This window comes from Papio anubis, chromosome 5 (assembly GCF_008728515.1).
Source record: "Papio anubis isolate 15944 chromosome 5, Panubis1.0, whole genome shotgun sequence".
Lineage (NCBI taxonomy): Eukaryota > Metazoa > Chordata > Mammalia > Primates > Cercopithecidae > Papio > Papio anubis.
Window position 1 is genome coordinate 86,529,175 of NC_044980.1, and position 14,038 is coordinate 86,543,212.

General features: G+C 50.3%; 1 protein-coding gene across 2 annotated transcripts; it reads left to right on the top strand.

The window, feature by feature from the left end:
* Positions 1-1,809: 1,809 nt before the first annotated feature.
* Positions 1,810-13,346, top strand: NR2F1 (nuclear receptor subfamily 2 group F member 1). 2 transcript variants are annotated; one of them, XM_003899920.5, is made up of 3 exons: positions 1,810-4,187; positions 6,632-7,159; positions 12,285-13,346. In XM_003899920.5, exons 1-3 carry the CDS (start codon positions 3,725-3,727, stop codon positions 12,563-12,565), a joined length of 1,272 nt encoding a protein of 423 aa, XP_003899969.1. In that variant the 5' UTR covers positions 1,810-3,724; the 3' UTR covers positions 12,566-13,346. The 2 variants fall into 2 exon arrangements, with proteins under 2 accessions (XP_003899969.1, XP_009207032.1); XM_009208768.4 differs by lacking the exon at positions 1,810-4,187 and adding an exon at positions 5,815-5,957.
* Positions 13,347-14,038: the final 692 nt, after the last annotated feature.

The following is a 14,038-nucleotide window of genomic DNA, read 5'->3' on the forward strand; positions in this document are numbered from 1 at the left end:
CCAAACCCCTCCCTGGTGAGACTTAAAGTGAGAACGAGTATTAAAAAACAAACCCTACCTCTGTCAATACAGCGTGGCCATTTACTTCCACCTTTACCTGAGGGCATGTTGGCGCTAGGAATGCTCGAGCTGAGACAAACTTTTACGCCCTCGCGAATCGAGGGGCGGGCGGGCGAGCGCTGCTCCCACCCCCGGCGGCGGCAGCGGCGGCTTTGTCACTCCGCGCCGCTCCGCGCCCGCCTGAGCCTGCCTAGGGGAGCGATCTCAAAACGAGGGGGGTGCGAGTATGCGATTGGAGAATATGTAACTAATAGAAGTATCATTTTCCCCCAGTACGATCTTTCAAGGAAAAAAAAATCCATTGAAAGAATTTTCAAAGTGCTGTCTTCGTTTGGAGAAAAGGCACAGGCTGCCTGCGGGGAGGGGAGGAGGGACTCGGCTGTGTGCCGCCCGGGAGCGGCTCCCGTCCGCTAGGTGGCAGCCGGAGCCAGCGATTCTTGCAAGCCCCGCCGCGGGACCCGCTCCTCCCGCCTGCCCCTCCTCCCGCGACCAATCACCTTCGGGAATCGGGGTCTCGGTCTCTCTTTCTCTCTCTCTCCTCTTTCTCCTCTCTCTCTCCTCTCTCTCTTCTCTCTCTCTCTCTTCTCTCTCTCTCTCTCTCCCCCCTCTCATTCTCTCTCTCCTCTCTTCTCTCTCTCCCCTCTCTCTCTTCTCTCTCTCCTCTCTCAATGTCTCGCGCGCTCTCTCTCTCTCTCTCCTGTCGTCTCCTCTCTCTCCCTCCCCCTCCCCCTTTTCTCTTTCCCTCTCCGCCTCCCCCCCCTCTCCATCTTCTCGTTTGTTTGCTCTTTTCCCGGGACTGATTTGGCCACACTAATCTCCCCCCACCCCGCAACAATATGGGGACTTACTACTGTTTTATTAATAATTATTGAAGCATTGTTGGAGTTTGGAACAGCCAGGTGATTTTAAGAAAAAGAAGAAGAAGAAGAAGAAGAAGAAGGAAAAACTGGATTGATTGGAAAGTTTATTTTTAAAATCGTCTTTGGGATAAATAGGAACCCTTGATTCCGATCGAATTTGTGGCAATAGCTGCAAATTCCAGGAGTGTGCTTTGTCGTCATTAAACCTTTTAAACCCAGGTATACTTTGGATCAAAAAATAGGGAGAGCCTACCTTGTTTATAACAAGGATATAAAATGAGCAGAATCCAGACTTGGATTGTGCTTATATGTGAGAGAAGAAAACAATCCAAATCCAGTATATTTCACGAATCATTAAAATGGTGGGGGTTTCATTCCCGTTAAAATTTTTTCTAAACATTTTAAATGACACTCTCTTCACGCTCATAAAATCTAATTTTAAAAACTTTTCAGAAGAAATCAAAATAATTTCCTTCTAATTCTCCTTTTGCCCATCGCTAGGCGTTCTCCCCCCCCTCGTCATCCCTTCCCCCTCTGGGGTGTATGCGTAAGTGTGTGTGTGTGTGTGTGTGTGACCATAGACGACCCATACTAATCAGGTCTCAGAGTAAATAGCAGCGCAGGGCGATCTCAATGTAAATTGCGCTTGTCAGAAACACACCCCCCTCCCTCACTTTCTCTCCTCCTCCCCACACCATCCCAGTCTGTAGGTAGCTAAGAGGGAGGGGGGAAAAAAAGAAAGAAAGCAGAAGAGGAGGGGGGAGGGGCTCTCCAACCAATGGCGTGCAGGAGGCTTGGCTAACCTTAGCCTCCCATTTTCTCTCCCCCCGATTCAGGGCTCTGACCAGTCAGTCGCCTTTGATTATCAGTTGCCAGCAGCCCTTCTCTTGGCTCCTTGACACGAGCTCCATATAAGGCAGCGATCTCCATAGAAACGTGTCAGTTTCAATAGTAGTGTCAAAGTTCACTATATACAGACATTCGCGCAGATCCCCCTTTCGGAAACATTGCTCTGCGAGTCCTCCCGTTTAAACGCATTCAATTTTTGGGTCTCTCTCTCTCTCTCTTCTCTTCTCTCTCTCTCTCTGTCTCTCTCTCTCTCTCCTCTCTTTCTCCCCCCTCTCTCTCCCTCCTCTCTTCTCTCTCCTCTCTTCTCTGAACCTCTCTTCTCTCTCCTTTCTCTTTTCTTACATATTCTACTAGTTGTTTTCCCCTTCTTCTCCTTCTTTCTCTCCTTTTTCTCCCTCCTCGTCTCTTTTACTCCATTCCTGCAGAAGAGAGAGGGCTAAACTTAAAGAAAAAAAAAGGAGGAGGAGGAGGAGGAGGCACCCCCTTCGTATTCTTCTTATCGTTATTTTATACATATATGATTTTTTTTGGAGGGAGGGTGTTGGTTCCCGGCTGAAGAGCACTTATTTAAAATACTAAAAAAAGAACATTTTTGGGCGATCTCCAGGGTTTTTTTAACTAGCTCTGTGTGTTATAGCAGAAGAAGCAGAAGAAGGAGCAAGAAAGAGGAAAAGAAGAGGATTATTTATTCGACCTACTTTGGATGTCTCTCTCGCTTTTCTTTTTTCCTTTTTTTGGCAATTATTTTCTTCTGATTTTTATTTTTTCTATTTCGCTGTGAATTCGTCGCCGGCGTGAATTATCCCGTATTTTTTTCCCCCTTCCGTCACCTCCCGAAAGAAGAAGGCAGCTAGAGCCCGGCGCCACCGGCACAACAAAAAGAGCAAAGTGTGTGATCTTCCTCGCCGGCTGCCTCCCGCTCTCCAGCGCTGCCTTCCTGAATGGCTGGCTGCGTCCGGCCCTGGACCTGGCCCCCCGACACCCGCGCGCCCTGATCGCCGCCGGCAGCCTCGCCCAGCGCCCTGCTCGGCTCACCGCGCTCCCTGCACTCCCGAGCCCGGCGAGGGCTCCCGCCGGGACAGCAGCGGCGGCGGCGCGGGCGGCCCCGGCCTCCGCTCGCGCTCCGGCTGCGGCCCCGACTCCTGCTCGGACTCCGGCCCGGGCCCGGGCTCCTCCAGCGGCGCTCGCCGCAGCAGCTCCGGCGGCAGCTCCAGCGGCGCCTGCAGCCGCGACCTCCTCCTCCTCCGCCGCCGCCGCCGCCTCCGCCCTCGCCGGCTTCCTCTATGTCGGCTCAGCCCGCGCGCTGCGCGTAGCCCGAGCGGCCGGCGGGCGGGCGGGCGGGCGCCCGGCGCGGGTGAGCGAGTGTGTGTGCGAGTGTGTGTGTGCGCGGGGGTGCGGGCGAGGCGGAGGGCGAGTGTGTGCGCGCGCCGTGGCCCATGCCCGCCGCCCCCGGCGCTGCGCCCCGCGCCGCTCCCGGCTGCCGCCTGTGCCATTTCTGATTTTGCAACTTGGGGAAGAAGAAAAAAGCGAGAGAAGGGAGCTTGCTCGCCGGGGGGTGGGGAGGGGGGAAGGAGAGCGCGGCCCCCCCAGGAACGGAGCGCGGGGGGAGCGGGCGAGGGGAGCAGGGGTGTTGGGGGGGGAGCCTGAGAGCCTGGGGGGGCTGCAAAAAGAGAGAAAGAAAACAGCAGGAACCACAACAAAACGCCAGCAGGGCGGGCGGGCGCGCAGCAGCAGCGGGGCGGCCGAGGCAGTAGCGGCGGCAGCGGCGGCGGCGGCGGAGGCAGCGGCCGGTGCCCGGCTCGGGCTCGGCTCCTGCGACCCCGGGGCGCCCGGCGGGCCCCCCGCCCCCTCCCCCTCCCCCCTTCCCCTTCCCCTTCCCCTCCCAGCGCGCCGGCGCGCCCCGCGGCCCTCGGCGAGCAGCTCGGCTCCCCCCAGCGCTCCCCGGGCCCAAAGATATGGCAATGGTAGTTAGCAGCTGGCGAGATCCGCAGGACGACGTGGCCGGGGGCAACCCCGGCGGCCCCAACCCCGCAGCGCAGGCGGCCCGCGGCGGCGGCGGCGGCGCCGGCGAGCAGCAGCAGCAGGCGGGCTCGGGCGCGCCGCACACGCCGCAGACCCCGGGCCAGCCCGGAGCGCCCGCCACCCCCGGCACGGCGGGGGACAAGGGCCAGGGCCCGCCCGGTTCGGGCCAGAGCCAGCAGCACATCGAGTGCGTGGTGTGCGGGGACAAGTCGAGCGGCAAGCACTACGGCCAATTCACCTGCGAGGGCTGCAAAAGTTTCTTCAAGAGGAGCGTCCGCAGGAACTTAACTTACACATGCCGTGCCAACAGGAACTGTCCCATCGACCAGCACCACCGCAACCAGTGCCAATACTGCCGCCTCAAGAAGTGCCTCAAAGTGGGCATGAGGCGGGAAGGTGAATATTTCTTCTCTGCTTCTCTCCCCGCGCTTCGCCCGCCTCCCTGGCTCTTTCTTTCTTTCTCGCCCGGGTGGTTGCTGTGTGGGGCTGGGGCTCCTGTGGTCCCGGCCTGTCCCAGCTTCCCTTCTCCCCGCTGCCTTCCTCCCCCGGCGTCTCCCCCCGCCCTCCCCAGCTCACTGCCGCTGCCTCCCCCTCCCGGCCTGCGCTCCTCTCCCCGGCTCCCCCACCCCGCCCGCTGCCTGCTCAGGATTGTGTCCCTGAGATCGTGAGCTGTGGCTTAAAATCCCCTTCTTCCCTCTGTCTTGGATGTGCTCGGTGTGTCTCTTTCCCGCGTGTGCGTGAGGCTGCTTGGGGCTGTGCTGGCATGAACTTGGGGAGGGGTGCTTATTTCCCCCAGAAAACTCTGTTTCTGTGTTTTTTTCATTACACTTTTCCCTCCACCTCTTCATACCCTTTATTTAAAATGGGGGAGGGTTGGGGTTGGAGTACCCTGAACCATAGATTCATTGCTGCCATCATCCTTTTGGAAGCTTAGCTTGGAAAAAGAGGAGTGAGATTTATTGCACTTGTAGGTCTAATTAGGGGGGAAGGGGGGCTTCTGGCCCGTTCACTGGTTCCCTCTCTTCTTCACGGAGCTGGGGCCGCCTCCTCCAGAGCTGTGGCCTTGTTTTCACCCCTCTACTTTGAAAGGAAAGTTTGTGACTGAACCGTGCTTTCATAGTTGTGTCATTTTTTTTAAAGCATGATACTCGTTTTATTTCTTCATCAAACTCCACCCTCTGCTTAAATACTGCATACAAATTACAATTTACAACGGCATTTACCGATCCTTCTGATTTGGCCATAATGCATAGACTGCAGCTGGCATGAGCTTCCACATCATTTAATCCCTGTGTTGTATGGCTTTGTTTTTTAAAAAAACACAACTTTTGATGTTGTATTTGGATATGCTTCATGTTCATGTGGCAAGAGATGCAGTACTTTTCTTATAAATATATTTAGCCGTTTACAGTTAAACTTTATCTCTTGACAATCATTAAAGATGTCTTATAGTCAAATTAGCGAACCAGTCAATTTTGCAGAATGCAGATTACTCCTTCTTGTAATTGACTTTAAAATTATATTTTATATGCCACAAGAAAAGAAATTGAATTCCTTCAGATCTTAAGGAGCAGACAAATATGACTACTTCATTTCTAGCTCCAGGGAGATTTTGTAGGCATCTGAAAGAAAAAAAAAAAAAACAACAACTTTGAATTGTACTCTCACTTAATTGAAAAATAACTGCCAAGTTCAAAACTATAATTAGAAAAAAGTATTCTAGCCATTATGTTTCAAGAGCTTAAATTGCACTGGAACTTGCATTAAAATTAGAATCAAAGCAAACTTCAGAAAATAGAGCAAAACCTGAAATAAGACAGCTACATGTACATGAACATATCTATATTAATTTGTTGGGGGGAAGAGTTCAGTAGCCCTAACTTTTCCTAAAGTTGTCTTTGTTTACATGGCAATTTAAAACGCTGGCACTGTTGAAGTAAAACATACACATTAAAAAAAAAAAAAAAAAAAAAAAAAAAAACTTTGGTCAGCTTTAAGAACTCAAAGCATGCTTACGTTTTGCATTCAGATGGTTAATGAATCCAGTGTTTTTGCAGTTGAAAGCTCGTGCATTCACTGGGCAAAAGCTGGCTGCAGGTTGCAGTGGCACCGCGCAGGACAGACATTAATTATATTTCCTACTTTTTTCAATAATGTTTGGCTACTGTAAGTTCAACTTTTTTTCTTGAAAATTTTCAATTTTCTGTTGCTTTTAATAGTGAGAACTTTGTATGGGGCGACGGGGAGGAGAGGAGAAGGGAGGGGCGCAGGATACTTGTTCTCTACTCAAAAGTTGTAAGTGGTTAGTAGGATATGTAACTTGTGTCTATTTTAAGAATTATTCTATAGCATTTTAAGAGAATGTGGAAACATTTTATCAGCAAAACGCTGCTTGCTTGCAAATGAGGAGGCCGCTAGGCATTTGCCTAGAACCACAACCTTTCTCCGGTTTCGCCTTTTTTTAACCTTGATTTTTTTCCCCCCATTCTGGAGGGGTGAGTGGGGTTTCATTTATCTGTGTGTTCCCCCTTGGTGGCTTAGGGGTTGGGTGACACTTTCTTGACCTTGCCAGGGTGGGGGCCCTGTAGTCAGGCCTAGCTCCGGCGGGGCTGAGGTGGCCAAGGGCTCAGGCGATGGCTGGACACATCGAGCTGTGGAGCTGGAGGGCCTCACCCCAGATCTCCTAGCGGTGTGGACTGTGAGAGCGAGCCGGAGAAGATGCGCGGGGCGCGTGTGGCTGCGGGAAGAGCTTCTGCATTGTGTTGGGTACGCTGCGGCGCGGCAATGTTCGCAAGCCCCCTGGATGCACATTGCCTCTTTTCTCTCTTTCTTTTTGTCAGCGGTTCAGCGAGGAAGAATGCCTCCAACCCAGCCCAATCCAGGCCAGTACGCACTCACCAACGGGGACCCCCTCAACGGCCACTGCTACCTGTCCGGCTACATCTCGCTGCTGCTGCGCGCCGAGCCCTACCCCACGTCGCGCTACGGCAGCCAGTGCATGCAGCCCAACAACATTATGGGCATCGAGAACATCTGCGAGCTGGCGGCGCGCCTGCTCTTCAGCGCCGTCGAGTGGGCCCGCAACATCCCCTTCTTCCCGGATCTGCAGATCACCGACCAGGTGTCCCTGCTACGCCTCACCTGGAGCGAGCTGTTCGTGCTCAACGCGGCCCAGTGTTCTATGCCGCTGCACGTGGCGCCGCTGCTGGCCGCCGCCGGCCTGCACGCCTCGCCCATGTCCGCCGACCGCGTCGTGGCCTTCATGGACCACATCCGCATCTTCCAGGAGCAGGTGGAGAAGCTCAAGGCGCTGCACGTCGACTCGGCCGAGTACAGCTGCCTCAAAGCCATCGTGCTGTTCACGTCAGGTGAGGCTGCGGTCGCGGGGAGGGCAGGCCGCGCCGGCGGCGAGCGCAGGCCCAGCGCCGCCCGGGCCTGGCCTTCGGAGCCTCCCGCGCAGCCGGTGCGTGTCGGGTCGGGCCCTCGCTGTGCACTGAGCCTGGCCGGGGTCTGTGACCCCCGCGCGGGGACCGGCCGGCCGCGCCGCTGCCATCTTGGGAGCGCGGCGGTGCGGGAACCGAGGCGGCGCGGGTGCGGCCGGCGGGCGGCCGGGCCTGGTCGCGCGGACCCCTACGTGGGGCCGCGGCTGCCGCGGGTGTGTGTCTGAGGCGGGGGGGGGGGGGGGGGGGGGGGGGGGGCTGTGTGGGTGGGGGTGTGTGTGTGTGTGTGTGTGTGTGTGTGTGTATGTGTGTGTGTGTGGTGCGTGTTATGTGTGAGCCAGAGCTCAGCGTTTCTGGGGGAGGCGAGGGAAGGAAAAGAACGTGGGAATGTGGCTTCTTACCCTTTGTGGCACGCTCCTTGGATGAGTTTCCCGACACAGAGAGACACAGAGAGAGGTGGAAAGAGAAGAATACGCACAAATAAATCATAAATAATCCCGCTTTATCGCTGCCTGATTTTCCCTTATCGGAAACCATTCATGTTTGCAGTTGCTGAGGTTATTGAGGGTCGTAAAAAACGGATTCGATCTAAACAAGAAAGATAAAAAACAAAGGCAATACTGTAGAACCCGCAAGTATGGGAGGATTCCCCGCCTGGAGATGAATTCCAAAGCTATGCAAAACACATGAAGGTTGGAAATTTAACAGAGTGACTTTAAAAATATCAAATTATGTGTAGGCAGTGGTAACATGTATGTTAATAATTTCTCTTATGATAGATGGTTCAAATTAACTTCCAGGAAAGTGCATTAACGTTTCCTTTGAAGGGCTCTGGTCTGAGCCTCTGAGAACATTGCCGGCTTTTTATTATTATAACATGCAAGAGGGAAACATATAAACACCCAGGACAGCAGGTAATGGGGAGAAATAGAAACAAAGCCAGAGAGGACGCTGGTGGGAAGTAGTGCTGCTTACACTGGGTCTTGGGCCCTGACCACTGTGAGTAGGGTTAGCTGCAGTTTTACCACCATTATTGGCAGTATTGTTTTTAATTCCTCCATTCGGAGAACAAATAAACCATCCCAATAAATCTGTCCTAAAGCCAGGCTTTCCAATGGCCAAATTAAAACCATTCTTGAACAGAGATACCAAAATCCCTTTCCTAAGGCCTTGTTGAACAGTAAGCAATGGTATAATCTATCAATATTTCTTGGCTTTCATGCGTGAAGAATCGTATTTACATTGTATTAAAATGACTCTTAAATTTGCACAATATTGTAATGTAGCAAATGTAGTATTAATATCGATCTGAACAGCAGATAATTTATTTAGACAAGAGCATCTCATTTGTATGCAGGGTGGCCAGAACCATGGACTTGGACTGCCCCCCTTTTACTTTCAGTGCAAATGCAGGTCTGCAAGTGAGAGAGGGAGTTATTCTTTCCAAGAGGATAAAGTGCAAACCTTAAAACAAATGGAAGATTTATGGAATAGTCTCCTCTGTGTTTGAATGCGTTTTATCTTAATAAGTCTTCTTGATGGAAACGTGTTTTTCAAAAGTGACAAAGAGCCTGGGAAGCAGCAACCAGGCTGCCTCAGCTCTGGCAGGCCTGGGGCCTGGCTGGCTGTCTACTACTGGGCTCTTTAGCCAAATTCATCAGGAAGCAAGCCAGTGTCAGGGAAGCTGGGGTTTGAAAATCTCATCCAGCGAGGTGTCTTGAAGCAGAAATGCGACTTGGAACTGGACAGACGTCTTCTCAGGAAAGGTCTCTCCTCTCTTTTCCTTATACCCCCTAAGGTTCTTTGAACCCCCTTGACTTTGCTAATCTCATGCCCTTTCCCAGAGAGAGGTGAAGACTGTGCAGGCTTCGGGCAAGCATTGTGGAATTATTCATGCTTTTCTTTTAACTTTCCATACTAAAACATTCCTGTGAAAAGTGTTCATTTAAAAAGTTTTCCAAAGAAGTTTCTTGAATCAAGTCTTCAAGGTGCAAAGAGTGCCTAGAAATGAACAATAACATTATTTTGTTGGAAAATTGCAAGTAGAATATCTGAAAATGGAAATAGAGCTGTCAGTAGTAATTCACCGCCCCCCCCCCCCCCCACCATGCAACACATTTCCACTTTTGACTAAACTTGTTTTGATTGCTAGCCAGAAGGGAATTCATGGGAAGCCTTCTCAAAGTCATCCAACTTTTAAGCAAACTTTGAATGATGGAAAAGACAGTTTTAGACATATTGTCCAATGTGGTTTGCTTTGGCTAAGTATTTGAAGCTGGCACAGGGGTCCCCCGTGGTGGTTTTCACATTTGGCCTCCGGATGGTATGTTTAATCCTTAATATTCTGGACTGCATCCAAGGACTAGGTCATGACCTGAACTTACTTTTTTAAAAATTCATTAATTCATACACCTAAATATTCCTTCAAAAAAATGAGACTTTCTCTGAAAGGAACCATCTAGTTAACATAAATACAATAAATCCATTTTCAGCACAATAATAACTGTGATTTCTAGTTATGGCAGCTGATTACATCTATATTTCCTGAACACTAAACTCTTCTGAATGCACAACATGAAATACATTCTCTGTACTACAAAGGCTAAGCCAGGAGGGCCTGAGTAGTAATGGTTATTTATTTACATAATTTATTTTCCATACACTGTAGAAGAAATATCGAGAGTTCCCATACTGACACTACCGTATAAAAAGTGTGACATGGATTTTGTACATTATGCCTCATTTTCTTGTTTGGAGTATAACTCATGGAGCGTAAATATATACTGCATTACACCCCCTGGTCACTTAGCTTTGTCACCACAACCCCCTAGTTGATCTGGGAGCTCATACCTTCTGTCCACAGTTGGGGGAATCCTGTTGCAAAGGGTTGAATGAGTTTCCAGACTGGGAAGCCAGACCAGAACCAAGGTTCCTGCCGGAGGGAAGCCACAGAGCTAGCTGGCTGGTACCTGGTAGGCAGGCCCAGCTATAGGCATTCGCCTCCAAAGGAAGGAAGAAATGGAAGCAACCGGCACAGGACCCAGGCAGGCCTTTCCTGGGCTTGTCTTTCTTGGAGCGGCCTGTTTGGAAGTCGGGAAGTGACCTTGTACTCCAAGGGCCCTAATCGTAAATGTCAGATAGATATTTGACTGAGCTAAGGGGATGCTATATGGATCTTAAAAAAAAAAAAAGAAAGAAATCCGCTGGGGTACCAAGGGGTCCTTTTCACATTGCATTGTCTAGGACTGAGAATGATCCATAGCATACGGACAGATAATGCATGTAAAGCAAGCTCTATGTAAATATGGGTCTGGGTCTGAGTGAGGGTCATTCATCGGGGCCAGGTTAGCAAGCAGGGCCAAACTCAGGGTCCCTTCCTTAAGCAGCAAAGCCCCACAGAGCTCTTACTGCCCTGGCCCTGATAGCCATAAAGTCTCATTTGGCTTCCCAAATCAGACCAGTGTGGATATACCCAACTGGCTAGCTGGAGTAATTAGACATCTGAGAAGAACCTAGTCTGTATCTGAGGTCAAAGGAGACTTGCTTCAGAAGTTCTTGAATTATCACTAGTTTTATTTGTATTTTTGCTCGAGGCCATAGCCTTGTAGATGAAGGTGTTAGAATGCTTTGTAAGTCCCAGTTCTTGAAATATAAGGACATAAAGCTCAGAAACTCAGCAGACACAGGTTTCGCTTTGAATCATTTGTTGTGTCTTCTTAGGGTCACACTTGCCCATTCACAATTATACAATGTCATTTTGGGGGCATTGCCATGCATGAATTTCTTTCCAGATCTATATATTAGCAAACTCTGCCTTTGATCTCTAGTCAACCTCCTGACTGGCTAAGGGCTCCTCTGTGATCTTCCCGGATTTTAAAATATTTATTATTAATATAAGAAACAAGTGGGTATTTGAACTAGGAGAGGATGCCTTTACTCCATTTCTCTTATTCCATCTTCCCCTCCCTATGCTTGCCTCTAGTTAGTTGATATAGTATAATCTGCTGCCCTGAAATACTTTTAGAGGACCAAGACCTTGGTTGACATGAACTAAGCACACAGATTTTGAGGTGCTGTCATTGTGTGGAGGTGCCTTTTTCTCCCTTGGTCCTGCCACCAAAAGCTTATCTCCCCCAAGTCCCCCCTCAACTCCCCACCACCCATGTCCCCCCCACCCCCCAGTTCTGAAGCAGCAGCAGCTGCTGCCTGTAGCCTAGCTTTGTGTCTGATCACCGAAGATGTCGCCTTTCTGCAGCCTGGAGTAACTGAGTCATATTCTTCCTGATTATTATACAGCTTACAGAGATGTGACCAATTTTCAATTACTTGATCTTAGATATAGATAGAAGTGTACATCCTCACCAAGGATTTGCTGCAGAGTCCTTTCTTGCATAGATAGTGGATCTCAAATCATGTATTGCTAAAGCATGGGCTTCATCTGATTCCAGGCACTGCCAGCCCATGATTCCTTACCCCCTCCCATGTGTTTGTTCACTACACAATCTAGGTTCTCCTTGAGGTTTCTGGTTGGGGTTGTTTGGGTTTGAGAGGGGACTCCAGGAATCCTTTAAGAACTCCCTTCAGGCCGTATATTTCCTAAGGGGTACTGAACTCCCCCAAATTACAGGCAAAAGGGGTGAAAGTTAATGAGCATGGCCAGAAAGATGCTCCCTTGCACGCGGAGGACAGGTTGTTAAGCACAGCAAACATGGTTCCAGCATTGTACATTATTTAATCCAAAGGTGAAAGAGGAAAAACAAAGGGACTAGAGAGGTTCCTGCCTCTGCATGTGTGTGCCTGTCTCTCCAGCTCCCATAGGCTTGGTGGGGGTTTGATTTATTTTTATTTGTATTGTATTGGGGGCTGGGGAGAAGGGAATGAAGAAGGGGATGGAGAGGTATGGGAGGGTGAATTTTTCTTTTCTCTTTTACTTCTTTTTTATTTTCCCTTTTCTCCTTAAAGAAAAATAATGACTTATTTGTGCCTTTGCTATTTGTCAGCCTAACCGTGTGCTACCTTTCCCTGTCTCTCCCTCCTGTGGCTACTCGGGCAGACGCCTGTGGCCTGTCGGATGCGGCCCACATCGAGAGCCTGCAGGAGAAGTCGCAGTGCGCACTGGAGGAGTACGTGAGGAGTCAGTACCCCAACCAGCCCAGCCGCTTCGGCAAACTGCTGCTGCGACTGCCCTCGCTGCGCACCGTGTCCTCCTCTGTCATCGAGCAGCTCTTCTTCGTCCGTTTGGTAGGTAAAACCCCCATCGAAACTCTCATCCGCGATATGTTACTGTCTGGGAGCAGCTTCAACTGGCCTTACATGTCCATCCAGTGCTCCTAGACCTTGGGCGCTTCCCACCTGCCCCCGTCCCCCTAGAGACTCAGTGGACCCACCTGGGCCAAGGACTCCAAAGCCGCGGGGACACCGGGAGGTGCAGCGGGCCAGGCAGGCCGGGCGGGAGGGAGGAGGGCCGAGACAAGAGCAGCCCACCCAGCAGAAATACAACCCGAGCTACAAAGCATGGGAAAAAGAAACTCTTTTAGGATCAGATCTGTGAGCACGTTGGCAAGGAAAAAAAAAAAAGAAAAAAGAAAAAGAAAAAAAAAGAACCTTGTGTCTGTCTGGTGAAAAAAAGAAAAAAATTTGGAAGAGAGGACCATGAGAATTTTAATAAAACAGAAGGAAACTAATGGACCTTCCAGGATTTATTGTGGACGGATGTGGATATATTCTGTACAGAAACAACACATATGGAAGTGGACTGAAACCTATGTAGAAACACACACACACTGAACATTGTTATTCATTTTGTAAAATATTAGTCTTTATTTTCATTTTTTGTAAAATTTAAACATCGTATGCGCATAAAGAAAAAGGAAACAAGAATTAGGGGAAAATAACATTTTCCAAATAATTATAAAAAATTGTCCTGTGTCTATGTATCTATATCTGTTTTGTATTTTTTTCTGGTTCCAAACCAGATTTCCTGTGATTCTATACTAATAATTTTTGATATAACCCTTTGCTTCTTATAATGAGTGCGATATATGTTGTCGAGGCTGTTCTTCAAGAATTAAAATTGAAGTGAAAATTTAAACAAAAATAAAAGAATTTAGCAAAACCCATGTGTCTGGTTACTTGATGGATGTTATCCGTGCAAGAGAACTCCTTGTTAATTTCCACCTCAACTATTATTAGAATTGAAGGTTTTGGTGTGTGAAAGGGGAGACTTTTAAAGTCTACTACAAAGTTGGTTAGATTCATTTCCTAAAACCAAGCTGCTACTTTGGTTTTGTAAATGCAGAGGGCCAGGCTCTACATGGGCTGGGGTCTGCGGAGAGGCAGGGCGCCTTGGTTGCTGACTTCAGTGGTTGAGACTTTATGGGCTGCGGGCGGTCCCGTGCTCAGCTGGGCCAGGGAGTGGGGCAGGCAGGGTCGCGCGCTGGTTGAGTCTCCAGGCACCAAGCACCGGGGGCGCAGCCTGCTTCAGTTTCTGGCGGCGGCAACCGGGGCTTTACTGCAGGTGGGAACTTGCTGAGCTGGAGAAGCTACAGAGGGACATGGAGAGCGGGACTTGGGGGTGGCGGGAGTGGGCCATTCAGACGCCACTGAGCCAGGCGCTAGTAGATCCCGCCTCTTTCCAGCTCTGGGAGAGAGTTGGGGCCTCGGCCCTGGGAGTCCTGACTTTGCTCCCCGTTATGGTCCGCTGAAGAGGTGGCTGTGATTTGCCCTTCACTCCAACCCTGTGACATGGGTTCCCAGAAGGGTCCTGGAACTCCGATGGGTGAAGGGAACCCCTGCCCCGCCCCGCTC